Source organism: Aphelocoma coerulescens, chromosome 3, assembly GCF_041296385.1.
Source record: "Aphelocoma coerulescens isolate FSJ_1873_10779 chromosome 3, UR_Acoe_1.0, whole genome shotgun sequence".
Lineage (NCBI taxonomy): Eukaryota > Metazoa > Chordata > Aves > Passeriformes > Corvidae > Aphelocoma > Aphelocoma coerulescens.
The window spans coordinates 110,136,807-110,164,393 of NC_091016.1; the positions used below are offsets into that span (position 1 = coordinate 110,136,807).

Below are 27,587 nucleotides of genomic sequence, written 5' to 3' on the forward strand. Positions count from 1 at the left end.
AACAGACCAAGAAATTTCTTCATCTATTTTAAATTAAATTATCTTAAAGTTCTTATTTTCTGACATAATACAGGCAAAAGACCATAAACAGAAACCTGAACTCTGTACATTTTTTACAATATATTGTCACAAAAACTAAACACTATCCCAAGAAGTAAGCTGATAACCTTCTCAAGAAGAAGCCTCATGGGATCTTGGTTTATGTGGACTTTGGGTCAAACATTTTTGGCATGCTCCTCTGCAATTATTCTGTAATCATCACCGGCAGTATTGCAACCTCACCCTAAAGCCAGAGTGCATGAGGCAGTGCAAAACAGGGACAGTCAGACATTTGATCCCATTAACCTTTCATAACTGACCCTCCAAACTTAAAAACCACCCTTCCAAACATTCAGAGATTCAAAAATTATGCATAACTTGCATGACAGCTGAAGATGACAGAGGGGAAGGCACATGAGAACACAGAAGACAAAAGAAGTCAAATGAACAAAAAACTATATACATTTGTTAATACAAAGTGTTATTCTCACCCTGCTCCCCATTTCAGATTCACAATTTCAGCACTCAAATACCTGCAAGGCACTTTTCTGACTCTCAGAATAAAATCCCTGCGATCTTCATGCCTGCTCCCTTCTATTTCTCCTTCCCCCATTCACCTGAGCTTTTATTTCCCATCTTATAACAAAAACCAAAAAACAAAACCAAACCAACCAAACAAAAGATTTTTAAAAAGTATTTTATTTAATGGGACATTTATACTCAGTAGGAAAAGGATTAAACCTCCATGAAAATAAATATAGTGAATCTCTTGGGCAACACACCCCACACAGTACCCAAACTGAAGGCTGAGATTTACAAGAGCCAGAGGACATTCAAGAAGTACTGACAACGTTGCCAGAAGAGGTCTAAGGGATCCAACCCAATCAGTGGCAGTAATCTACATGAAACTAAACCTAAGAAATCCTGAATTACTGCCACTTCAGCCATCAGAGCAATAAAACATAACTTATTTTCCCCTTTCCTCTGACCCTCTCTGAAGTCATATAACCACACAGATCACTAACCTAAAAGAACTGGTCAGTCATGACAGAAAACAAGACAATTTCTGGGTTTGAAACTGCACATTATTCATCACAAACGGAAGGAAAATACCATGGTATTTCATTGCAGATGATTTAATTACCTTTTCAGGGCTGAAAAACTTAAGAGCCTCTCTACATGTGTCTCAGGCTGGAGGTCTCTCTTCTTCAGTGAGTGTTGCTGGATGCTAGACACAGAAAGGATGTCGTAGTCTGAAAGCATGGACTCAACTGTGTCTGAAAGACCAACAAGCAAAGTTTTAGTTTCAAAAGACTTTATTTCCAAATGCACACATAAAAAAAGAGCAAACCAGAGCCTCCCATTTCAACAGCAAGACCACACTTTGCTCTGATTTTAGGATAATTATTGTACATTTCTGTAAAGGTCCATTTTGCATAGGCAAGTAGAAATCACAGAGTGTGACAAGACACAATCTGAGAGAGACCAACAGAGTTTGCTTCACTTTTTCTACAATTTCTAAGCAACCAACTCATCATTTTTACTGTCACAGCAATGACATTCAGCAATGCAGAACTAGTGCCCTCCCTGGCTGACCCCCAGAAACTAAATGGGGGAGAATGTCCCCATTTCTCTGGAGGGAATTACTCTCCGCATCTGCTGGTCCGCACATGAGTCTGAGGAAGAAAACAGTTTAACCTATTAATTCCCTTGTTTTGCTTTGCTGTTATGAACAGCTTTTGCTATTAAACTGTTTCCATCTCAACCTACGAGTTATCTCACCTTTACCCTTCTGATTCTCTCCCCATCCCATCTGTGAGGAGACTGACACCAAATTAATTGCAGATTGGGACTGTATTGGGCCTTTCTGCCCAACAGTAGCTAGAACAGGTATCTGCATAGCACAGTCAATCAGAACTAACAAGGCAACTCATGTGAGATAACCTGGTTTCCCAATACCTTACCATCATACAAAATTCCTTCTCCTACTTAGAACATGAAAAGTTGTTCAGAGAAAGGAGACCAAGTGCCTGAATTCCTATGGGAGCAGTACACAAATTACAAATTCAGGTCACTACTCTGCAGATGTTTCCACCATTAACAAGTGCACAACAGCTGCCAACAGTGTTTGGCTCTTGCTGATAAAGCCTCCTGCTATTTCATAAGGCATTCCTTCACCAAAGCACCCATCCACACTCCTCCTCTGGAGCACCCACCACCCAGCAAGACACCCAACAACCACCTTGGCTTCCACCAGCACTGAGAGATGCAGTTGCTATTTACAGCCTTAACCAGAGACTCTTATTCCCACATCAATGTTTTCCTTCTTCGACAGAGGTGTTCACTCTTCACTGCATCAAATGAGGATTCAGGTATGTTTTACAAGAGACGGAAGCGCTTTAATAAAGACATTCTTTATTTTAAAAATTCCCTGTTTTTTTCCCCTCCACTTCCAGCTATGCTGCTAAATCAGGCCTGATAGCTACCAAAGAGGATTTTTGTAAAGGAAGGTAGCATTCCTTCAGAGCCCCTGGTCACTAGCTTACACCACTCAGCAAAGCCACCTCGTGTGTTTTACTGGACTTTTAAGTAAAGCAGCACCACTAATAAGCTGTTTTACTGGCTATTGTGCAATGAAACAAGATTGCCAACTTGAAATCTAGATGCTTACAGCTCTTGAAATAATACAGGTTTCTGAAACCCGACACTCAGTACCATAATTTATCCCCAGATCCATGCCTCCAAAGCTCAGGAAAGCTTTAAGAACACATACATTGATCAGGGCAAGGGAAGCACCTTGCTTTTCCTTTTGCAAGGGGGTGGGTGGGGAGAACTAACCAGCAGTGTAAGGGCACGAGTGTGCTTGTGTACACTGAAGTGAGGAAGGTACAGAAGAAAAGATGACTCTCACAGCCCTCGTGGCCCTGCACCAGACCCACTCGCAGAGCGAGGGATGGGCGACATGGCTGCTTTCTTGGGCAGCAGAAGCCACCAAACAGCGGTTCCCAGGCTTCTCCCTCCCCAGCTACTCCTCCCCAGCCCTTGAGCAACACAGGAAGGGCAGTGCAGTTGCAATTTCCTGATTTCTGTTTACAACCCACAGGTCGAGAGCACCTGCAATCGATTACCATGTGTTTCGGGTTATATGCAAAGGCAAGTTTCTATTACCATATTTTCTGTTGTGGGGGTTTTCCCTCTATGTGCCCCACTGCTGCATGCCAGGCAGGGCCTTCATCATTAGCTTGCCATGTGCTGCAGAGCTGGTTCACTAGAGCCATGCAGTGAGTAAATGGCTAACTTTACCCTCCAAACAGCCCTTTTTTAATTAAAAAGTCTGTTCTAATTAATTTCTTTTTGTCTGGCATTTGCCATCATTCAGAACCACCTAGGAAGGGGGTAGGAACAGGCAGGGAAATCAATTCTGAAAAAAACAACCTCATTAAACTGCCAATTTTTGAATTCTTTTAATCAAACTTGAGATTGTCTCACCACAGTCAGCTAGAGCTGACCCCTCAGTTAAAGTGAATGTTGATATACAGGATATCCAACACTGGTTTATGATATGGACCAAGCGTGTGGTACGTGGGGCAGGAAACATGAGGTGTGGTACCACTGCCACACTATTTGGGGACTTGCCAAGCACAAGGTCTGCCCGAGAGACACAACCCCAGCTATAAAACATGACTGTCCTTTTGCACCTCTGCCTGTGAAGTACAGACCAGAATCAAGAGAATGCCGTGCCAAAGAGCAAGATGCAGTTGCCACTATGGCCAGACAAAATGTCTCAGTTTCATGGCAAGAGAACTGAGAAGTCTACTAAAAAAATCAGGCTCTTTTATTTGGTAGGCAAGTCCTGCTCCACCTTAATGTACACAAACACCCTTCTGGAAATGCCTCACAGAGACACAGGAAGGGTAGTAAGAACAAGACCTAAAAAGTTCACAAAGATGAGTAAGATGATTCTATTGAAGTAACAAATGAAACACAGGGCACTCCCAATTCCTGTAACCCTGAAACAAGAGTGCACTTGTTCATATTTCCTCTTACCCTTCCTAAATTTGTTTGCTTTTAATTTTACTTACAACATAAGTAGAGGCTTAAGACATGCTGCTCCCAGACATAACAACATAACTGTTAACTAGCTATGGTATCAGACATATGGAAAAAATATATTGGTAATACATTCAAACAAAAATTTTTCTGTAAAATTTTCTGTTCATATTGTGAAAATGAATCCATGTTCATGGCTTACTGAAAATAAAAGACGAAGTGTCACTATTTTAAACAAAACACAGAACAGTACAGAGTCCAACTGTACAACAGTTTGTGGATGGGAGCCATAGAAAGCCTATACTTCTTATTCAAGTTTAAAAATATTTCTGGTATTCCTTCCTCCTTATCTTCATTATGGTCCAAAAGTCATTTCCCATGGGCTTCAACAGACCTGAGCTGACTTAGTTTTCCCAAATCACTTTTTTGTGGTTCCTTCCCTTCCACACCCTCCTAGACTTCTGCATTCCTGTCTTTTTAGGGAACGCCTTAATTGCATCCTATTATGCCAAGTATATATTTATTGTCACCAGCCTTCACCTCAAGGTACCTTTCTTTTCTGGAGGGAAACCTCCCAAGAACATACAGATCTTGAGTTTGAAAGAGAGACAGGGAAGGAACATCGGTGACAAAGATGATATCCCAAAGCTCTCAAGAAGAAACCCATAGCAGTGATCCTCCTCTACCCCCAGCTTTGAACTCACCAACTCTTCCCTCTTTTATCTCACCTTGTTTCTGGGCTAAAAGCCTCCTGGCACTAGACTTTGAGACTTAACACAGGAAAATATCTTTTAATAAACTCTGCTCCAGCACCAAAGAGCTCAAGAATGCACTGGGCAAGAGCTTAACTCCCTGAGTTGGAGGCCACAGCATGTACTTCCAAAAGAAGTTTCTCTTTCAGTGCTCAGCTAGCAATTCAAATACCAATGTCACCCTTCTCCAACCAGCTTGGCTTTCGTAAGTACAACAATAAATTCCCATGATCTCATGCCACATCTATTGCCCAGAAACCAACAAGTAAATATGGCAAGTCAGCCATTTCATAAGCATTCTTTTGCACTGCATTATTTATGGAAAGGTTAAGCTTATCTAGAAGCATGACATTTTAATCCAGAAGATATAATTAATATTTTTAAAAACTCTCTTCAAAATTACCCCGTGACAGAAAATGTCCCTACCTAAAACTCGAGATCCAACATTAAAAAAAAAATATTACATTTGAGATTTAAAAAAGACCACTACATAATCAGTGGGGTTTGCAGGAATAGTTGCAGTTATTTCTCCAATCATCCCAAAGGAAATAAAAGCAGAAATAATTTTTCTGTCAAAGGCAGAATGGGATGACAAACCTACAGGGAGCAGTCCTAGGACAAACACTGCAAACACACTCAGGAAGGATTTTGCAGTGGGACAGTTAAATCAGTGTCATCTCCCAAGTGTGGCACTCATCAACTACATCTGGGTTCTGATCTCAAGCTGATTTCCAATGAGTATCAAATACCTATCAAAAGCTTATGAGCAGCTGACTAGTAACAATTTTTCTAATTCAGCCGAGGAGTGACTGAACAGTTGAAGGGCTCCATATTGTTTATTGTTACTATTTCATTATATATGCTCTTCTTAGTACATTAAAATATTTTAATTAAAGTAACCAAATACAGTAATTTGAAATATAATTCAAAGTCTCAGAATTTAGACCAGGAAACACAGACTGGAGTCTTTCCAACCAGAACCACAAGAGCTAAAGCAGGTCTCCATCACCCTACATAAAACAGCTGCCCCTGTGTTTGTGGTAACAGCCGCTCACTGGCTGCAATACAGCCAGATTGTGTGGCTGCAGCACCAGTCCAGGGAGTGCTAATGGAGAAGGCAAATATATTCACATTTCAACTGGGTACACAAATGGTCTGTGCCAGCAGGAGGTGATGCAGTCATGCCTAAATGTTTGTGGGTACCTTCTCTGAACAGCTTATGCTGCTTTTGGGAGACTGCCGATGAAGAGGACGCATTGAGAAGGTTCATCTGTAACAGCTCCTTGCATGTGCTGTTACATCCTTCTGCAGTACATCTGGTACAGAGCCATTGCCAGACACAATACAAAGTGAATTGAAACACTCATCCCACACAGAACAGCCCATGCTTTTAACAGTTTAGATAAATCATGTTTATTTGTTTCCACTGAAGAGTGGTTGCTGTTTTGCTCATCAAGAACATGGAAACAGAAGAACTTGTGTGAGAAACAAGTTCAAAGCAAGAACCAAATACATGTCAGTGTTCTAATAAACCATAACAAGATAAAGGTTTACACTCTCTTTGAGCACACTTCTGGACAAACCTGTTACTAAGAATGGCCAGCCACGTCAGCCCTGCTGAACGTTTTAGAAGGCATGTTTTTGACTCAGTCCCAGCAGCACCAAACTTGTTAAACCACGTGAGAAAAAAAGGTGCCCAAACTCACTCACTCAGCAGCAGATGAAGCCTCGGGGTACGGTTACCCAGCCCTCAAGCTGGGAGGGCAGGGATGCTGCTGCTTTATTGTCCAGCAGCTACTCCACAGGGCACTTCTCCTGCAGTTACACTGGGCAACTACTCTCTCCTTATCACACATCCAGACATGCCAGTGATGGATATCATGGAAAACCTAACAGCTTACTAAAAACCCTTTAGCTCATCTCAGGAAAAACTTGTTCATGAAGCTGCACCTTTATACTACTTCAAAGTTTTTTTCCCCACAGTAAAATAAACATCTGTTTCTGGGCAGTGGGAATACTTCCTTAAGGGCGCAAATTCTGTTTAGCAGAAGCTGTACAGGTAATTTTCTGGAGGTTTTGAATACAGCTGAATACCCACAATGGCTCCTACACGTTACCTCACACACTTCCAACCTTGCAAATTATCTCCTTCACTAAGCATGTCTTAAATAAGGACCAGAGAGGAACAAAACTTATACTACTGGATCTACTCGATTTAGTAACAGTCTGTCCTATTAATGACAACAGATGACTTTTCAAAATAAAAAAAAAAAAAAAAGCAATATCCTGCCAAATACTGACATTATTAAAAATAAGGAAGTCCACTGAATTAACATCCTCATAATTAAAGTGAAACAAGGGCAATTCAGCCATTCCAACAGAATTACATTCCAACATTACAACAGGACAGCATCATATGACTCGATGCTCAAAAAAACCCCCAAAATGTGACCCACCCCCAAATCACATGCTTTCATACATCCTGCAGAGAGGAACTGCCCAGTCACAGGACGCAGTGTTCTCTGCAAACAGATCATTTGTCTGGCTCTCAGAAAACTACAAGCCTCACTACTGTACAAAGATACCACATCACAAAATCCTGCTGTGTCACAAAATAAGTTTGAGTGGAGCTGATTCTAGGTAGACACAAATTACTGTCTAGACTACACTTGCGAGACCAACCCCTTCACTTCTGACTGCATTTCTTCTCCTTGTGGATACAAATTTGGACTCATTCATACACGATCTTCCAAAATTCGAGGCACGTCACAGGTACTGAGGAGGAGAACTTTACTATTTCAGTAACACCCTGAAAAGGTGAGCAAGGAAACCAAGGGATATCGTGATCTTGTTCAACACGTCAGTAATTATGGATCAACATCTACTGGGTGGCAGCTACAGGTGCCTCCCTTCATAACAGAGCGCCCTTGTCTTCCCGCTTCCCAGTCCATGCACCTACATAGGTTAAAAATGCAAATATCAAGAAGGGAAAAAAAGTACAAATAATGCATATTAAGACAGCACAGGAAGACAGGGATGGACAGTGTGAAGAGATGCAGCGCACAGGTGACAAAGATGGGCAGTACTATCACATGTATCGGCAAGAATAAAAGATACAGGAAGACCATTAGAACCACTGAGAGGGACATTAGACCACTGATGCAGGACATCCCCAAAACAGACAAGTTCATGTGCTGCACATGAAAATCACAGAAAAGGACAGCAGGATTAACAGCTCTTCGTTAAAGAAACCTGGTTCTTGGTTGCACAGCAAAGCACTTCCCATCATCAGTCTGGCAAACTCAGACTCCTACAGTTTATATAAAAGCTGGGGGGAGAAAATCAACCTGTTTATAACAGAAGTTAAACATAAACTTCTATCTCTATCTGCTGACTACTAAACACACAACTAAATCCTAATGTAAAGTCAGAATGCCAGAGCGTTAGAGTATGGCTCACTGTGCTTCCTCACTCAGCCCTTCCAGCCACGGAGCAGAAATCCATGCTGGGGCTTCTGCACATGCACACAAAAATTCCAGAGTGGTAGAAGCATGAAACTGAGATGAGTCACTGCTGCCATCAGCAGTGTACAGCAGCAGTGAAGTTGTCAGTTTTTACAGTGGGAGGAAAATTAAACCATCCCAAATCTTAAATGCAAACAGGAATTTTACTTTTTGTCTGCTTGAAGGTCAGAACAAATTGGCACTACTGAAAACCAAACTCAAGCTGAGCACTGGATTATGTTCCCATTACAAAAATCTTGCAATGGTTAAAGGTAATTCTTATTAATTAGACTTTAATGTAGCATTGACATTCTTTTTGTTGACCTTGAGTACTTCTCACAGAAACTACACTTCAATCACTTTTTTCAGTTGGAAATGGAAACACTGACCTATTCATATGAACAAGTGAAAACAAATCTGAGAAAAGTTCTGGAAAACCTTGATAATAAGTAACTTCATGGAAAAGATTGCTAATCCACAACCCAAAATAATACTGATAATTTGCATTGAATAAGGCCATGTCTACACCAAGCATTTGCTGTTTATACTGAGACAAAAACACTGCATCAACGAATTCCTGTAATGATTTTGAAATAACCCCACCACATCCTGGGAAAGGATCACATGCTGTGGGATTGTGTGTCCTTGAATTCTCCACTATGTGATGCATGGTGAGAAACACTCTCAACCTTCGGCTTTTGGGGACAAACTGCAAAACCAGCTCCATCTAAAACAGTAGTCTTGCTTCAAAGGATGTCCAAATGGGGTAAGAAACAGTAAAAAAAAGGAAGATCCTGGTAGGGAAATGAATCATTTGACCTTCACCTAGGTCTTGCCTTAGTCTCCAACAGAAGCCTCAGTTCAGCAGGATAAAATTTAATCTTGCATAAAGATTTTTGTCACTAATTATCTCACTGCACATTTTTGACACCAAGCTAAACTTCCAATCCCTTAACTCTCTGCCAGCCAGTTACATTCCTGGCCTTTTGGACTTGCTGCATTTTGTCACATCAAGCGTGAAGAATTCAAAACTGACTGCAAATCAATTTATGCTGCCCTCTGTATCACTTAGCTCCCCTGGTTTATTCATCAACACCATCACCATTTGTTTTTTTCAATCAACAACTTCTAAATCCTAGTCTTCTGATGTGCATTAAGTAGGTTTGCACTGAACCATTTGTCATTTCTCCAGCTCACACAGCTGTTCTGAGTTCTGCATGGTACTTCTGCAGTGTGGAGAAAAAACTGCTGAAAATCAGGGTACTTACGTCAGATTTTAGTAGTGCAATTTGGCAGGTAGAAAAAGACCCCTAAGTGAGTGATTCAAAGAATATCATCTGCCCAGCATAGGAACAACTATCTTATTTTAGTTCCCTATCTAGCTCATGATAAAAAGTTCTCATTCAAAGGTGGTAACAGTAGAGTAAGACACATTTTACATCTAGACTCTGTTGGGGGTAATCCTGGATACATGCTGCTTAGTGGCAGCACACAACTTGTATCACTGTACCATAATACAGATCCAAGCAGTTCTTTAGTTATATTCAGTGATCTATTCACCTATTCAGTACCCAAGCTGGATATTTGCACTGTTATTCTTCTCAAGTACATTAAACTCTGTTACCATCCAGATATGTCTGAACTCCAAGACAAACAGCATAAATATTTTATAGCTATAAAAAAATATCTTCAGAGATAAATGACAACAAAGAGAATAATTTTGAAAGAGTTGACACTAATTTTTCAGGGGCCAAACTACAGTATCAGTCACTGTACTGACTAGTAGAGTCCCATTTCTCTAGAAATTAATCCCTGATGTCAACATTACTAAAAAGAGTATACTGAAAGACAAACTGAGGTGCATATTATCCTGCCTTCATCCCTCACCTGGAACACAAACCACTTCCACCCCCAAAAACAAAGGGGCGGGTGCTCAGACAGTCACACTGTGAGCTGCTCCACAATAATGAACTTCACAAGGAAAAAATACACCCTTTACTGAAAATAAAACAAAATCAAACAAAAACCCCAAACCACCAAAAAAAAAAAGGAAAGAAAAAAACCCAAACAAAAAAAGAGATTACCTGCCAGACAGCTCACATTCCATGAATCTACTCAAAGGAATGGGGAAGGGATTGGAAAGCTGAGGTCAGGTTGTGGCAGTCCCATTTTAGATCAGTTTAGACTCCTGGAGCACCACACCCTAAGATTACTTCAGTTGAAAAAAGCTGGAAAATGACCCACATCTTTTTATCACTTATTCTATTCTTTGTCAAATTCTTTTTTCATGGTACAATTTTTTTTCTTCCTTGAAAAACCAAACTCAGAGTAATAAGCAAGAAGTTCTAAACATAAATCACAAAATGTTAGTTCATTAAACTTCCTTAAGGATAGTGCTTATCATAAATCTGATTTCAGTTCCCAAAAATTAAGCAGTGGTTAAACAGAGCTTTCAAAATAATAACACTCAAATTATTAGAGGGAAAAGATGATATTTAGAAAACCAAGCTGTAAGATGAGGACAACAGAACTCCAACAAAAAGATGAACATAAAACCATAATAAAACAGGCAAAAGTATTTTAAGAAACAGCTTGTAAAAGGCATAAAGCTAATACTTGAAATATTTTTTATTTTATGAGAAGAAACCACACAGCTAAATAACCAAAAGGGCTTGTAAAACAAGTCAGCTGCAAATACAGCCCCAAGAATGGATGCTAAAGGCCAGTACCAAGAAGTAAGGCAGTAATTGACCTTAGTACTCACTGCAGAGGAGATTAAAAAGTTCCCCAAAAGCTTATCATGATAGAATATATGTAAAGACCTGTGTTCAAGACCCAGGAAAACAGGCTTTATAGTAAGTCTAGAAAATGACCAGTAAATCAGCAGGATATGAATGTATTAACCCAAGAGTTAAAAAGCACTGCTAAAATAGAACTGGTCAACTACTAACTGTGGTGTGGGACTACTGTGCCACTGGTGTGGAGCAGGGGGTCTGAAAGGACCAATTTCCACTCCAGGTACCATCTAAGGGCTAATCAACAAATACATTCAATGTCCTGACCTGGCAAACAGATAATAATAACAACAAAGTGTAAGTTACTAGACCCAGGGCTAAATAAGATATTAGGGAAGTAGTGCCTCCTATGTATTAGCATATATATATATATATGTATATGGGAGTAAAGCGTGGATAGAAGTAGCAGCTAATGTAGCACACATGGATTTTTCAAGCTCTCTCACAAAATACTTTTGTAAATTTAGTTTACTAGACAACAGAACAAAATGTGTGATAAAATTCAAGGTATGAATGTGCAAAATAACACATGAGGAAAATAATTCCTCACTGTATTTACATGGCCAAATATTTCAGTATAATTATTACCACTCAAAGCAAAAAAAAAAAGCAACAAAACAAAACAACAAAACCCACAAAGAAAATAGAGCTTGGAGTGACTATTGAAGATAAAAAACTACTCAGAAAGGAAACAAAATCAAAAGCACTCATCATTACAAATTTATGCTGCCTCTGTATTACAAATGGTGTCCTGCAGTCCTGATCATACATCTCAAATAAATAAATACCCAACACAAAATATACAGAAAAAAGTGACCAATAAAGTCATGATTCTTTCCTCATACTAAGAATTATCACATAGATTAATATTTTCTCACTTAAAAAAGATAGTACAAATGAGACCAATTACATAGGTGTGTAAGTCACTAAAGGCGTGAAGAAAATCAGTAATTCTTCCATATTGACGATTTCTGACAGCAGAAATGGTCAACGTTTAGAAAAAGAAGAAAGAAGGTTCTTCTCCATGCAGCATTTCATAAAATTGAATAGCTCATAGTCCAGGCATGGTGGTACATGAGCCAAGAAAATAAAAGCTGTCAGATAAAGACTGCACAAACTCATAGCAGACAGGTCCTTTAAAAGGCATGAAGATCTGACAGCCCAAGATGCAACCTCTGTTCAGGACCTCATGATCTGCCTGATGTTGAAAGGACACGCTGTGTTTGTTTTGTTTCTATTACACTTCCTGGAGCATCCACCACTAAGCCCCATCCTTCCCAGGTCCCTGCAGCCACCAACTGCTGAGGTGTGCACAGAACCACAAATCCACCTCAGGTGCAGGAGAGGGCAGAGGTGCACCCTGGACACCTGTCAGAAACTGTGCTGAGAGATCTAAGCCAAGAAAGGAGACTTGAAGCAGTCCCTGTTGGCCTCACCGACTGAAGGCAGGACAAATATCTCTGTGAGAATGTACAGCTGATTAATCACTGGAACAGTGTTTGGAGACTGTCTTTAGACAGTTCAGTTGCCAACTTGAATGTCAGCATCATCACATGTGAATCCTCACCCTGCATAGTGATGGGCTCAAGGAAACCAACAGAACTTATCACAAAATCATTTTTGTACCTTTGATTTTCAAAACATGAGTTTTCATGTGGGGCCAGACAAAGCTTTTAAAGGAAACAAAAATTTTGCTGCTCCAGTGATGAGGAACTATGGTAGAGAGGAGAAAAAATGGAGCAAAGACAAGGATCCAAGAAGCGTGTAAAAATGGGTCTTAAGGGCTAGACACGACCACTGCCTCTTGCAAGAGCCCATCTGCCATTTCAGTGACAAGCTTTTGCTTATCAAACGAAAGTCTGCAACTTCTTCATTGCAAAGCAGCTCAGACGCAAAACTGTTTACCGAAGTTAAATAAAGCAGCGGTTCTCCTCCATGTCAAGCTTTTCTAGAGGTCACTTTCAGCTCCAATGGCTTCGGGCTCTCTGGTGACTCTCCAGACAGAACTGTGAAGGGAAGCCATTTATATGATTTGCCCAGTGAGGTTGTGCAGTCTCCCTCACTGGAGATAGTCCAGAACCGCCTGGATGCAATCCTGTGGAATATGATCCAGGATGACCCTGCAGGAGCATGGAGACTGGACCAGACGACCCACTGTGGTCCCTTCCTACCCGACGTATTTTGTGATTATCCCGCCTTAACAGAACGCAAACTCCTGTGAGGAAAACTCTTCAGCAGACCTCGAGAGTGAAGACAATGGTGTCTCCCTGCCTCCCCGCAGAGAGCGGTAACCCCAAACACGGCCCATCAGCGATGCCTTCAGCAAAAAGAGTGCCCAACAACACTCCACACATCACCCATCACCAACCCCTGGCAGAGGCGGGGTGCCGTACCTCCCCCCCCCCGCCCCATCGCAGTGGTCTCTCCCTCCTTCTTCCCTCTCTCCCCTCCCCTCCGCGGTTGCCGTGGTCGCGCCCTGCCCTCACCGTAGCGCTGCGGGCGCTGCGAGTGCCCCAGCGCCTCCAGCCCGCCCGGCCCCCACAGCAGCACCAGGGCCGGGACCAGCCACAGTCGAAGCCTCATGGTCCGGGCGCGGCTTCCTCCGGCACTGCGCGCCCGTTCCTTCGCATCCACTCGGGGCAGCTTCGCCTTCCGCCCGCTGCGCCGAGCCCGCTGCCCTCCTGGGCCCGCACCCGGAAGCGCGGCAGCTGCGCGCGGGGCATTGTGGGACGGGCGGGGCCGCCATCTTGAGCGGGGGGCGGTGCGGAGGGGAGGCACCGGCTGCGCTGTGGGGGTGTGAGGCGGTAAGTGCTGCCCTCATGGAGACATGGGATGGGGCAGAGCCTAAGGGGTTACAGTGGGGCGTCTGCTCCAGCCTCCCTGCTTCTGCAGGGTCATGGTAGACCACATGGCACAGGATTGCATCCAGACGGTTCTTGAATATACTTAGGGAGGGAGACAACACAGCCTCTGGACAATCTGTTTCAGTGCTTGGTCACACACAATAAAGTTCTTTCTCATGTTCAGGTGGAACTTCCTGAGCATACATTTCTGCCTGTTGCCTCTTTTCCTATTGCTTGGCACCACCAAGAGGAGTCTGGCTCCATTCTCTTGACACCTTCCCTTAAGATAGTTAAACACATTGGTGAGGTCCCCTCTCAGTCATCTCTTGTGACTGAACAGGCCCAGCTCCCTCAGCCTTTCCTTGTAAGAGAGATGCTCCAGTCCTGTAATCATCTTTGTAGCCTCTGCTGGACCTGCTTCAGGAGCTCCATGTCTCTCTTGCACTGCGGAGCCCAGAACTGGACACAGAACCCCAGATGTGGCCTCACTAGAGCTGAATAGAGGGGCAGGATCACCTCCTTCCATCTGCTGGCAATGCTCTTCCTGCTGAGGGCATGTGCTTTCTTGGGACATCCTCACCACAGCCCCCTCATGGTTTTCCCAGGGTGGGAACAGGCCTCTGGGAAGGGAGAAGGCTCTGAGTTCTGCAGCCCTCTCCAGGGACAGCATGGGGTGTGGACCTGCCTGGGCAGGACCCTGATGCTCTCAGGTCTTGCACGCTCAGCGATGCCACTCACAGCTGCATTTGCAGCTTCTCCCCAGCCCATGTGAGTGACTGTACTGGGTGATTTACAAGGTTTTGTGTAGTTTCCTTAGCACAACTGAGGCTTGTGGCACTTAGTACAAATAGTAAGTGATGGGTCCATGACTCAACTGTTCCCAAAGAGCACGCCTTATAACATAAGGCATAACAATATTACCTGCCTTATTGTCAGTATTGCTTCTGAATATTCAATATGCTGTTGATCTCCACTGAGCTGGCATTGTCCTACAAATAACGTTAAACTACTCAGCTCTCACTCCTGACGTGTAGTGGTCAGTTCAGACAGCATTATTCCACATGTGATGTAAGACTGTCTTTTCCCCATGTGCATGGCTTTAGATCTGTCTTCATGATCATTTGTCATTTTCCTGCCAGGCACTGAGGGCTCTGTTCAGTTGCCCACATGTGGGTGTCCAGTGCTATTCCAGATGACACAGAGGGTCTGAGTGAGGCTTTAGAAGAGTCTGAGGGTCCCTGTTGAGTCCTGTGCCAGAGCCAATGTGTCCCCCATATGGTAGAGCACCAGTGTGGGTGAATGAGCCCTGAACAGAGGAAGGTCTTTCTGCAATTCTCAGCCACACCTTTTCTTTCCTTTCATGAATAACAAGATATCTTCAGCAATCTTTGTCTTGTCACTCCTCACCTTAGATTATTTATGAATAAGCACAGAGATGTGAAGGTGCATTAGTGACTTCCTTTCATTGAGAAAACTGACCATGTACTATGTACATGACCATGTACTGACCGTGTGTTAGTCTTTTAAATGCATTTCAGTCCATGCTGGAATCTTCTCTCTTATCCTGTGGTTGTTTAGTTTCCTTAAGAACTTTTGGCAAGAAAGTCTTGAAAGTCTTTCAGAAATCTCAGCAAACTGTACCTCTGCAATCCCTCTTATCCAAGTGCTTGCTGACACATTCAAAAGACTTCAATCTGAGTTTGTAAAGCAAGACTTCTCTTGGCAAGAACAATGTTGACAAAACCCTTGTTGACCTTTCCCTGGTAAATCACAGCTCCCCACCTATGCAATAACTATAGTTGTACTAGTCTGTGCAGAATAGGTGTCACTTTTAATGGTCACTAGTTCTCCAGCTTTCCCTTAGAAACAATTTTTAAAAAATAATGTAACATTTGATACAATCCACTTCTTAGATGCCCAGAAAGTTCTAAGCAAGAATTTATACCACAGTTAGAATTTCACTGCACAATTAGAATTATTGCATCCTTGAGTTTCCTGGGTGAACAGTGTCTGTTGAGAATTAGTCACTGTTTATTTTGTGTCATGAACTTCTTTTTAAGTCAACATCTCCGTTTGAAGCAGATCAGAGATAAGGCCAACGATGAAGTGTTCCAACAGAGGAACACAGACTCAGGAGGGTCTCCTGGGTTTTCCACCATGGCTTTATCATCTCACAGTACTGTTTTTGTAGCCAGTCCGGTTGGTGGGTTTCAGCTTCTGGCACCTGGTACACTAAGATTATTGAAATAATATCAGATTCTCTTGAAAATTATTTATTATTGAGTTTTATGCATTTTATGACTCTTTCCTTTGATGTAATTAATGAGATCTACCATAACCCTCTGATATATAGGTGTGATTATTTTTTTTCCCCAAATGAAATGTCTTATTTTGGTTAGTCTTCCCTTGTGTGTGATTATTTCATGTTTGTGTGTAATCTAAACATCTTCCTGGCTTTTGGGTTTTGGTTTTTGGGGGTTTTTTGGTGTTTTTTTTGTTTGCTTGTTTTGATATAGTACAGCCATTCTGTAGTATATAAAAAATACTTTTGCTCTAACCTTGTCTTAATTCTAGTGACTTCCCATAATTTTTGACCTCCACTGAGTACAGAGTTGAAGTTTCAGGTAGATGATACTTCACCAGCTTTCTAAGATCTCTTTTTAGGTTAATAACAACTAAACAAGTGCTCATCATTGTGAGTATTTGGTGAAGGTTAAATACAGCATTTATAAACAATTTTCATTTGCCATTTTATCAGATGTGATTTAATATTGCAGGATCTTTCTGCAAGTCTTAGAATCAACTTTAGGCAGAACTTTTTGGAAGAGTGTTGTTTTATCTGTGAACAATTTATCCCAATTTTCAGATCACATATTGGACTTCAGAGGTCCCAGTACAGGTCCAGTTTTTTATCAATGGATAGACTATCCTATCTCTCAGTATTCTGTAACTTGTGAAGGAAGATACAGAAAGCCAGGTAAAAAGTTTCTTTTTCTTTTATCACTTGAATTTTCCCACTGACTTGTTCCTTCAAGACACTTTAATAATAGAAGTTGATTGCCAGTGCATATTTTTAGAGTTATAGAACTGTGATTTGGGCTTTGCCAGAGCCAATCACAATGGAATTGTTAGATTAAAGTGTTCAGACTATTGCTATTTAATAATAGCGTAACAGTATATAGTAATTGTGAAAGTTGTCATTGATTTAGCAATATTGTTTATTCCACATTAATAACAGTAATTGATTTAGTATCAGTAGGTTAGTTTAATGGCATGTCTGAGTGTGATTTCTTTTTTTAATCTTAATTTGTTTTACAAATATATCATCTTGTGTCCAGTACAAGATCACTTTTGGAGTGTGTTGATACTCAGTATTAATAGAAAATGTGTTCTTTCCTTCCCACAGTAAGGAATTTGAGCCATTTTATTGACACGAGTAGGGACTAAACAAGGATGTAAATACACAGGATATGATTAGGAATTAATGGGAAACAGCACGTAGTGTATTTTGGTGAGGAATAGCACAAGTACAGCACATTGAATAAAAAAAACCCAAAATAATTTTATATATATAGGCAGTGAATGTGTTTCCCTGTGTTAATAATAAAACCTGAATATGTGGAGTGACAGCTAGCTGGGTAACTGACCCTGTTCAGAAGAAGGGTTTCTTTAAGAACAACTGTTTGGTAAAAGAGGTAAACCCACTACTCAGAGTGATTCATAAAATATACAGTTTAGTAGTTTGCTTGGAAAGGAAGGTGGATTCTGTGGCACACCCTGGAGGAAGATGGTGGATTACCTTTGTTTTGTGAATGTTTAAAGAGTAAATGATCCCCCGAGGAAAAAGTCCTGATCTTGGTTCTGAGCTAAAGAGATAAGCAGAGCTCCTCCCTACCCATGTGGGAGATGTAGGCTTCATAAAGCTGCATATTTTCCCATGGGAATTATTGAAACCTGTATTATGTGTGGGTTTTGAACCTATGTTGGGCGAAGTCCTGGGAAGTGCAGTGACTTATAAGAAGTATTCATACTTTGGGAGAAGGATGGAATGAATAAGTTCATAAGTCTCTTCCACTTTCATGATCCTCTGCAAAAAAAAAAAAAAAAAAAAAAAAAAAAGACAAAAAAAATTCTTTAAAAGCACTTGGGAGTTCCTCAACGTGCAATAACCTCCAAAACACAGAAAAAACCCAACAGCAAAACATCATCCATGTTTATGTAGCACAAGGAGGGCTTCACGTTTGTTTCATACCATGGAACACAGACCTAACAGCAAGAACAGGTCTGGAAGAGTTAACAGGCAGAAGACTGGTATACTTTGGCCTGATTGCTGAGGTTGTCTTCTCCCTCTTGCTGGTAAATGAGGTCTGGACTCCTGACTCCTGTGGCACACCAGTTCTGAAGGTTCTGTGATTCCTCTCTTCCTTACCTCTTTTTTTCTCTTCTGTTCTCTTCCATGTCTGTCTTTCACCAAGTCATCTGACTTAGTCTCCTCTTTTATCTCCATAGATGTTTTTCTTTCCCATACAGCGTTTCATTATTTCGAAGGCCTCACCCTTACTTAGCACTGTTTGGCCTATTGTCACTTTCAAAACATGCAAACTAGCACTCCACATTAGTGATCCATGAGTTAACAGTACATTTCCCAACATTTCCCCTACCTACTCAGCAAGACAGAAATTTGGCTACAACTCTTGAAATATACATATTCCAATATTTTCTGACTTCGAGGAACTTCTATGGTCTCCTGAGGTCTTCCAGGACTACACAAATATGCTGCAACTGGACTGATTTACCTGCTGTGCTAGTTTTGAAATCTGCTATTACTTCATCACAAAGGAAAGCAGAGACCAACATGAGAGAGCTTTTTAAACGCAGAAGGAACCTGAATTTGTTCTTCATTATTGTGAGCATATGTTCCCTGTAATTATAATAACACCTAATGCTTTTCTTTCCTGAAGCATATCAAAGTTAGTCTTCCTAGGGAGGGAATATACTCTTGTGAAGTTACTTCCTGCTACAGTGTTTTTAAAATCCACAAAGAAATTACTTGGCCCTGCACTCTGACACAAAGTGGTCCCTATTTCTTTTATCGGCCAGGAGATGGTGCTGCCAGTCTTCCATCTCTTCCTTTCCAGTTTTCAGGAAAGGTGGCACATGTTTATGTATAAATAATGAAGATACTTCTGCCATCTGTCTGGTGCGCTTTTGTCCTAATAGGGATCTTAAGGGAAACAGAAAATACCTTCCCATATTTAAAGCTTACTACTATCTTACAACTGGACATACAACTGGACATACATATTTAAGATTCACCAATTTTCCAGAGTTTCTTAGTGTTCCATGGCAGGATGATGAATATAAACCACTTTATGATTTCCTGGGTAGTTTCACACATGCCTTTCTCACCTTAGAGACATCTGTGGATACACTCTGGCAAGATGGTTCATACTTTCACAGGCATACCAGCCCTGTTCAGAGAACAAGAGCTGTGACACTGCTTTAAATGGAAGCAAGATGCAGTTTTGAAACTCATCCTAAATCACTTTTTGTAATTTAGACAGTTCTGTTAGCATCAATGTTAACAGGTCACGTGGCTTCAGGTTCCACTGAGCACACTTCACAAAATTTGGCCTGAAAAGACCTTGCAATGTATAATGGAGAGACACATTCTCTTCTGCTTGATCACATTTATAAATATGTGTGAATGCCACAGAGCAACATACTTCCTTTTAAGCTCAAAGGTCCATTTCTTTGCCTTGTTTATTTGGTATCAATGCAATCAATTTCATCAGTGCAATTATTTGGTAACACTCATGGCTACAAACCTGAAAAAAAAGAACTGGACCTAATTTCAAATTCCCAGGTTTTGTTATGTTCTGGTTCTAAAATACATCCTGCTGATTTAACATATATCCTGGTGATTTCTCTTACCCACACAACAGCTGTCACAGACACTGGTGGAAGTTAACATCTCTGGTATCAATTCCTGCTCTTCAGAGGACATCTGATATTTTTATTGATTCTCTTTTCTCTCCTAAGAAAAAGCTTCTTTGATGTGAAATTTAATAGAAGAAAAGAGAATCTAAGTACAAGGTGAAATATATTTCTTCTGGGTAGTACTTTTGATCAGACATTAGGACCAGGCATTATTCCAGGAGTATTGTTAATGTAAAGGCAGCTAATGTGGACCTTGTGGAAAGTAAATAAATGTGGGCCAGTCTCCAGCTGTACTACTTTGGAGTATGAGACACAGAGTGAACTGACTGCCAGTATACTCCAGCAGCCTAAGCAAAACCTGTCAGCTGGACAACTGGACACCTACCATAGTAAACAAACAAACAAACAAACACCCCCAAATATTTAACTGATTAAATTTGCTAACATTTGTGTTTGGAAAGATCTGCTGGCAGTCTACCTTATGCAGACTGCTTTGGTTCTACATTTGTGTGTGTATATGTACTGTATATATACATATGAACAGTCCCCGTTTAGGCTTAGAATTTTATGGGAAGCTTTATAAGAGACAAATGAAACGCTTTTGGGAAAACTGAAATCAGTATTTGGTGGCTTCACAAGTGAGACTTATTCTCATGCATGGGAGTTGAAAGGTGGTACTCCTGGGTTTTTTTCCCTTGCTAGCTAGGTTGGCAGTATGGGATTTAAGTGTAAGCGGAGACTTCAACATGCTATGGAAAATTAATGTATTGAATTCTGTACCATCTGCATTACAAAGAAACAGAAAAAGAGTGGGCTAGAAAAAGGCTGTGCTGGAATGGATTTGTGCCTTCTAGGGTTTTTTTGGCAATGTCTCAAACACCGAGCAATTCATGGAATACATGGAATGTAGCATTAGACTTTGCTTGCTATTCCTAATTAGAGCTGTAGTAGACCACACTTGTGAATGTGGTGTCATCGAGAGTTGCTTGAAAAGAGACAAATGCCTGAGCCAACCAAATAAGACCATGCATTTTTCTTGAGTTCCACGGTGGGAACTGGAGTCCTGAGCCTCTTGCAGAATCAGATGCTCTTGAAAAAATTGCTGTGATGGGATGTTGCAGTGATTCTCCTTCTGTACAATGAAAAGTTATGTGTTGGTCTTAATGCTGCTCTGGGCACCATCTTAAAGCCTCAGCAGAGGGAAAATACCAGGACAAGAGGATCTTGTGTAGTGACCTGGTGACTTTGCAGCAGAAGGACAGGGCAGTTACCCTGAATTGCGCCACTGACTGAATGAACCCATTTGCCCCAGAATGGGAGGAATGCAGGCAGTTTTTTGCTGAGCTGCTGCAGTCCTTAGTGTTTACAAGCAATCAACCTGTTCAGAGGTTTCATTCTCCTTACTTATTTTTGACCCTGTCAACTCACTGGTATCTGAGCAACATAAGTGTGAAGCATTGCTGCTCCAGGCCAGCAAGTACTTCACACTCTGAATAGGTGTAAGTGCCTGCACTGAGCAGGAAGTCTGGATCCAGCTCCTCACAGTTCTTTCAGACAGAATAGTTCTCCTGAGTATGTGAGTGAGACCAAGAGGATTTATTTTTAAATCATTTCTTTGCAAAGAAAAGTTCACCAAATGCATTGGGTCTATGAACACTATGTCAAAATCTTCATGTTACCAGAATTCACACATGCCACCTGTTTCCAAGAAGAAAAGGAAATCTCTATGAGCAGCCTGCATCTGGGATAGCACTGCAAAATGGGCCTACATGTGTGTTAGGTAGACACACATGTTGTAGACAGCCTACTGATGTCAGACTCAGGAGCACCACTGGCTACCTTCATCCAACAGTCAGGGTTCAGGTGACCCAGACTGGCCATCCTCATGATGGAGCTTTGGTGAAGGAGCTGCATTTGAACTGCTTAAGACCTGTGTGTGATTCAAGAGTCACCTGCCCATCAGCTGAGATTTCAACAATTTTTTTAATATGTCTTCTTATTTATATGCCTTTGATGTCTCATTTTCATGGTGCCTCATTTCTCTCCACTGCAGGGCTTTCAGTTCTGTGTGCTTGAAATGTGACTCATAGAGTCGCCACTCCCCAGCCCTGCCCAATTACACTGCTCTGGGATGTGCTCACCAGCCAGATCTGATATAGGACACACAGCAGGAAGACTAGGAGAAGGGCACTTCCAAGGGACACTTCTGCTGCAGGACACTGGTGCTAGAAGGCATGTTCCCTTCGACACCTGTGCAGGCTCTTCATCCTTCTCCTGGCCTACCTGCAGTGGTTTGGTTGGAAGTAGATTCTGTGTAGTGGCAGTAAAGAGCCTCAAGAGACCTGCCCTCTGGGTCAGCAAATATTGCTACCAACTGTGTTATTCACTGGGCTGTAGCTTAGATCGCCCTGGTAACACAGCTCTGCCATCACAAGGCAGCTGGAACCACTTTGGTAATTCTGTAATCACAGATGTCAGACTGGGTCAGGAATCTCCAAACGGTTTGGACCACTGGAGTGTAGTCAACTCTAAAAACTTATTGTACCCTGTTATTAAAATTCTACTTAAAACCGTGTTTTCATATGATTCTGCAGAGTCCATACCAGTGGCTCATGGGCCACAGTAAGGAAACCACTGGCCAAAATACTTCAACTGTAACTAACTTAAGGTACCATTAAAGAGACTCCATCTAAATCTCCTCACCTTTCTGCATGAGGAGATTTAGATTCAACTGTGAATCAGTTTTCGAGTGGTAGAGCATGGATATTGATATATATTAGATGTGCAGTGCAAGAGCCAAGTGTTCATAGTTATTATACACCTGCTGACTTAAAGCACAAATTTAAAAGGACTGGGAAATAACCTGAAAACAAGCACATTGCTAGACCCATTTTTAAATTATTATCTTAGGTAATTTTCTTTATGAAAAGTGACACCAAGCTCGTGTTTCTCACACATGACTGCAAACTGTTACTGGTGAAGAACTGGTAGGCAGAAGTTTCTAAGGTCCCTAAAGCAGAAAGCACAAGTACAGAGTTTACTGCAAGTCTAGGACTGAAACTCATACTCAGTTATCACTCTTTTAATATTTTTGTTCTCAAAAGAATACTGCTTTATATTTAACCACGGATGTTAACATGGCTCTTTGTAAATTATTTTTGCGCTTGGGGAAAAGATAATAAAGGGAGCGTTTGAAAAAATGTCTGTTCTGAGCAAATGCCTGTTAGTTAAGATAGTAGGTAAACAGCACTGTAATTAAAGGACTCAAACACTTTGAAGTTGCTGAGGAAATGTGTGACAAATATCATCAAGAATGTGGTTCAAAGGATACAGTTCGTATCTCTAAGACACAAGGGAAAGCCTAATTCTGATCCTGTGCTACTTGGGTACATGGCTTCCGCTGAATCAAACTTACTCTGCTGTCAGATATCAACACTGGGTAACTTCTCTGGCTTTATCTGGGATGCTGAGAAAAGACCCGTGGGATCAGGGCAATGAAGGAGCCTGAAACAGGTCATTAAAAGGGCCATGAAAGATGAGGAGGTCAATAAGGTGACCAAGAAAAAGTTTAAGAGAAATAAAACCCCAAACTCTGTAGTGTCATCAGTGCTTTTGCTCTTGCTCTTGTCTCCTTGATACCTTCTTCTCCTTTCCTTTTCCCTTTGAGCTTCACAAAAACTGTTCCGTTTGGCCAGTTAAGTGATGCTGAATATGGTTTATCCTTGTCTGTGTTTGTAATTAAATTGCATTGAATTCTTAGGTACACTCATAGTTTATTTTATTGGCTGGTTGGGTTTTTTAAATTTATTTGTGTTCACAAATACAGGTGAAAAAAGGAGTGGAAGGTGTAAATAGTTATGCAGAATTGAGGTCTGCAGTTGTTGGATTTCTGGATTGTCTGGAAGACTCCTCCAAGACAGATGACTAAGAAAATTGAGACACAGGCAAACACTTGTGGTGGGATCCCATGGGCCTCCACTTATATTTTCCGTTTAAGGGCAGCAGTGTCTGCACAAGACCTCTGGACTCTTGTAGCAGTGGTCATCCTGTTCAGTTGTCTTTGTCAGGATTACAGGCTCATCAGATGCCTCTATCAGCATCTTCCAGCTGTACTGGCAGAGGCCTTGCTGTAGGAGTCGTTTCCCAGTAGGAATCAGTAAGACCAGCAGACTGTACACTGCAAATTAAACCATCCTTTTTGTCAAAAGTCAGTTCTTCTGTGTGTTTTGATGAGAAACATTGCTGGAGCCAGTGTAAGCAAGGATGCATTGCTTCTGTTTCTGACACAATTATACTGAGTTTAAAGAAAACATCACTTTTCAGGGCCTTTTACAACACTAAAGTGATTAGGACAAAATTAAACCAGTTGAATTTTACTGTGCTACTGTTGGACAGGTTTTCTCATTTACCACAGCTGACACAAATCCAGGTCTTTTCCCCTTGAGAATAAAGATTATTGGCTTTTCTGAGTATCTAAGCAATAGTCTAAAGCGTAAGTCACCAAGCCCCAGTCTCCAGAATGCAATGGTAGTTCCCCAAGAATAAAAACACCACCACTGACTATACAAACATATTTGCACTTAATGACTTTTGCAATAAGGGGTCTAAAACAAAAATTAAGATAGTATAAAAATAAAAGAAATTAACATCTTGAGAGAAAAAAACCCCAGCAACACTGCTGTTTAGGTATGATGAAATAAGTATAGTGGGTAGTTTTAACACAAGATAACTTTAATGTATTTGTTAGTGGATTAATGAGAACAACTGACTGCATTAATGTTTTTAATGCTATGTAGAGTAGTGGGATGATTTAGCATTATGTGTTTGAAAGACACGGCCCTGAGGAACCTGTAACTTTGAAGTTGGACCTGCTCTGAGAGGAGATGTGAACCATATTATTTCCATAGGTCCCTTCCAGCCTTAGTGCTTTTATGACTCTAAAGCATTATTGAAACTAAGCTGCTTTTATTAAAATATTTGCCTTGTTAGTGGCTGACAGCATTGTGTAATGATAAGAGCAACGCAAGCATGATGTTAAGCTATAAAAAGTCATAATCAGTAAAGTATGAAGCCATAAACAAACAGCTGTACTTTATAAATGTGTGTGTGCAATTTATGCAATGTAGAAAAACAGTTCAAGTATGAGGAGATGTTTTGTAAGATCTTTAAATGTGTATTATTTGTCTTGCTCCTATTAATGCAAAGATACTGCATATATGGCAGTAAGTAAACCTGAGCAGGTTTTTTTATTTTGTATGAGTTTATCACTTTTATAGTGCTGTTTTACTGTGCAAACTTCTAGTATTCCCTACCATAACTTAAACCATGTTCAAATGAGCTATTTGAAAAGTTAAATTTAATTAATGAGTAAACTGGCTGTTCTTACCTGTATACAAGAACAGCCAGAAAAGAGAAGTTTATCTCTAAGGATTTCGACTTTTATTTATGCTTTTCCCAGACAACATGACCAGTAATTACTGTTAAATGTGGTTTCTAAATAGTCTTCACCCAAGACACCATAATTAAAGTAATGTATTTAGTACAAAATTTTTACAACATTTTTCTGTCCCCGTTTGAGTTTGGAAATCTGAGTTATGCAAAGGCAGGAGTGGCTCACAGGACTGCAGAGTTACAGCTAATGATGTGTGGTTACTGGCATGGGGTCAGCCTAGGCCCTTAGTAACCAAAAGTTGTTAGCATCTGATTATAACTAATTTCCAACATCAAATGCGTCAGTCCTCTGCAAGCAGACATGGTCAAATCTCATAAATAAATACACATATCTACACAAACAATATATATAACAAAATACTTATAAATAAAATATATGTTTCAGTACACACACACTAGCACAACTGAAACTATTTGGTGTATTACTTATTATTTTCCCACCTTTTACTTCTCATGAATATGGTGCATCTTTTAGGTTTTAATTTTAAAGAGAGGATTCCAAATCCACTTCTCACTTGAAAGTAACAGGAGTCTTGCTCTAGATTGTTTCAATTTAATAAGTTAAACTTCTTTAGTGAAGTAATTTTCTGTGGTTAATTATCAGCTCATCTTGTTTCTTGCATTAATCCCATATTCTCCTGTTTCCTTGATTACAGGCATCACTACCAGGACATTTCATTCTGGAACAGTACAGAAACAGCCTCCCACATAATAAAGCACGGGAGGACTGTAAACAAGATTTGCCTTTTGATGCTTAATTTTTTTTTTACCCTTAAGCCCAGCTTGTGAAGGTAAAAAGAAATTGGATCATGCAGAACACCTGAAATTGTTGTAAAACAGGTTTGCTGACCATCCCTGTGTTCTGCTAGGGTGTCATTTGGATTGACACTTCTGCTAAGGATACCAAGCTTCTTTCCTTGGTGGAGATCTTAATTTTTGTCTTTTGTTTACAACTCTTCTTTTTGTGCAGTTTGAGACTCAGGAGCTTTCACCTCTAGAAGATATTACTCCTAAAGAGACTTTGATCATCCAGCCTCATGAGTGAGAATCTGGTGTCACTCTCTTTGAGCCAACAATAAACATTACAAGACCAGACTCAGAATCCAGTGCAAACTAGACAAATAAACCTGCCTTGAGTCTGTCAAGCAGGAATGTTAAAAAGTCCTTGTACTTGGGTTTTTGTTATGTAGCCACATCATTCATCATAATTTGCATTGGCATGGGGAGGAGGAGTGCTCCTGGCCTCTCCTCCCATGCATTTCTCTTCTTGAGGAGCCGTGCAGTGTGGGGGTCAGCATGTGGGTGGGGGAGGGAGAAGGGAAAGGTGTCCATCCTTGCATGTGGTTTTGCATTCAGGCTGTCTGATGCCAGCCTAAGAGGGACACTAGGGACAAGCAGAGATGAGACAGCAGAGGGTTTCAAAGGCAGTATGGATTTGTGTTGGACTAAATTGACTGCATAACTGTGACCTCAGAGGGATCCTCCAGAGCATGTATCCAGTGCAGGAACTGGTCATCAGCAGAGGAGACATGGCCCAGGAGGACAGGCTGTCACTGGAGCTTTGTACCCCAGCAATTCCCATTTAATGAAAGTCTTCAGACATCACTGGCAGGGAGTATGATTCAGCACAGCCTTTAGATTGATGTAATTTGTAAGGCTCAGACTGATACATTTTATCCCACAACACTGTTTAGAAGCAATATGTAGAGTTTTTAAGCCAAGGATCCTTGAATTAAGAAAGTAAGTAAACAAATTACTAATAGCAAACAGGAGTTTTGGGAGTGGGAGGTGCAAATGGATATGAAAGCTGAGTGACAAGGAAGAAAAACAAACAAAAATACATCAAACTGCATCTACCAGTTACTTTCATCTCAGTGAAGCAGGTCTCTGAGGCAGTTTCCTCAAACAGCAGCAATTTCTCTATTCCATTTGGAAAAGGAAAACATGGAAAAACTTCACAAGTCAAGGGAAAAAACCAAGCAGGAGCAGACAGGAAATACACTGTTAAATGTAAGATTTTTAATTTTTGGTGATTCCTTCCACAAAGGTCCCTCAGTAGTCAGATACTCCTCATCTCTAAATGTTAGATTTTATTCATTATCACAGTATTTTTCTTGTTAACCAATGGTATTTTTATAATACACATGTATTTATATTTCTTAAGAGTTTGAAGATTTTTTTCTCATTGTTTAGAAATTTGGATTGCTTTGCATT

The 27,587-nt window shown here is 40.9% G+C and overlaps 1 protein-coding gene across 1 annotated transcript in view; it reads right to left on the bottom strand.

Moving 5' to 3' along the window:
- Positions 1-13,852, bottom strand: part of ADAM17 (ADAM metallopeptidase domain 17) — a 36,061-nt gene extending 22,209 nt beyond the window's left edge. Inside the window, exons 1-2 of the mRNA XM_069011565.1 lie at positions 13,626-13,852; positions 1,184-1,316 (exon numbers count right to left, since the gene is read on the bottom strand). Coding sequence (XP_068867666.1) covers positions 1,184-1,316; positions 13,626-13,722 — 230 coding nt within the window. The 5' untranslated portion in view covers positions 13,723-13,852. The remainder of the gene's footprint in view (positions 1-1,183; positions 1,317-13,625) is intronic.
- Positions 13,853-27,587: the final 13,735 nt, after the last annotated feature.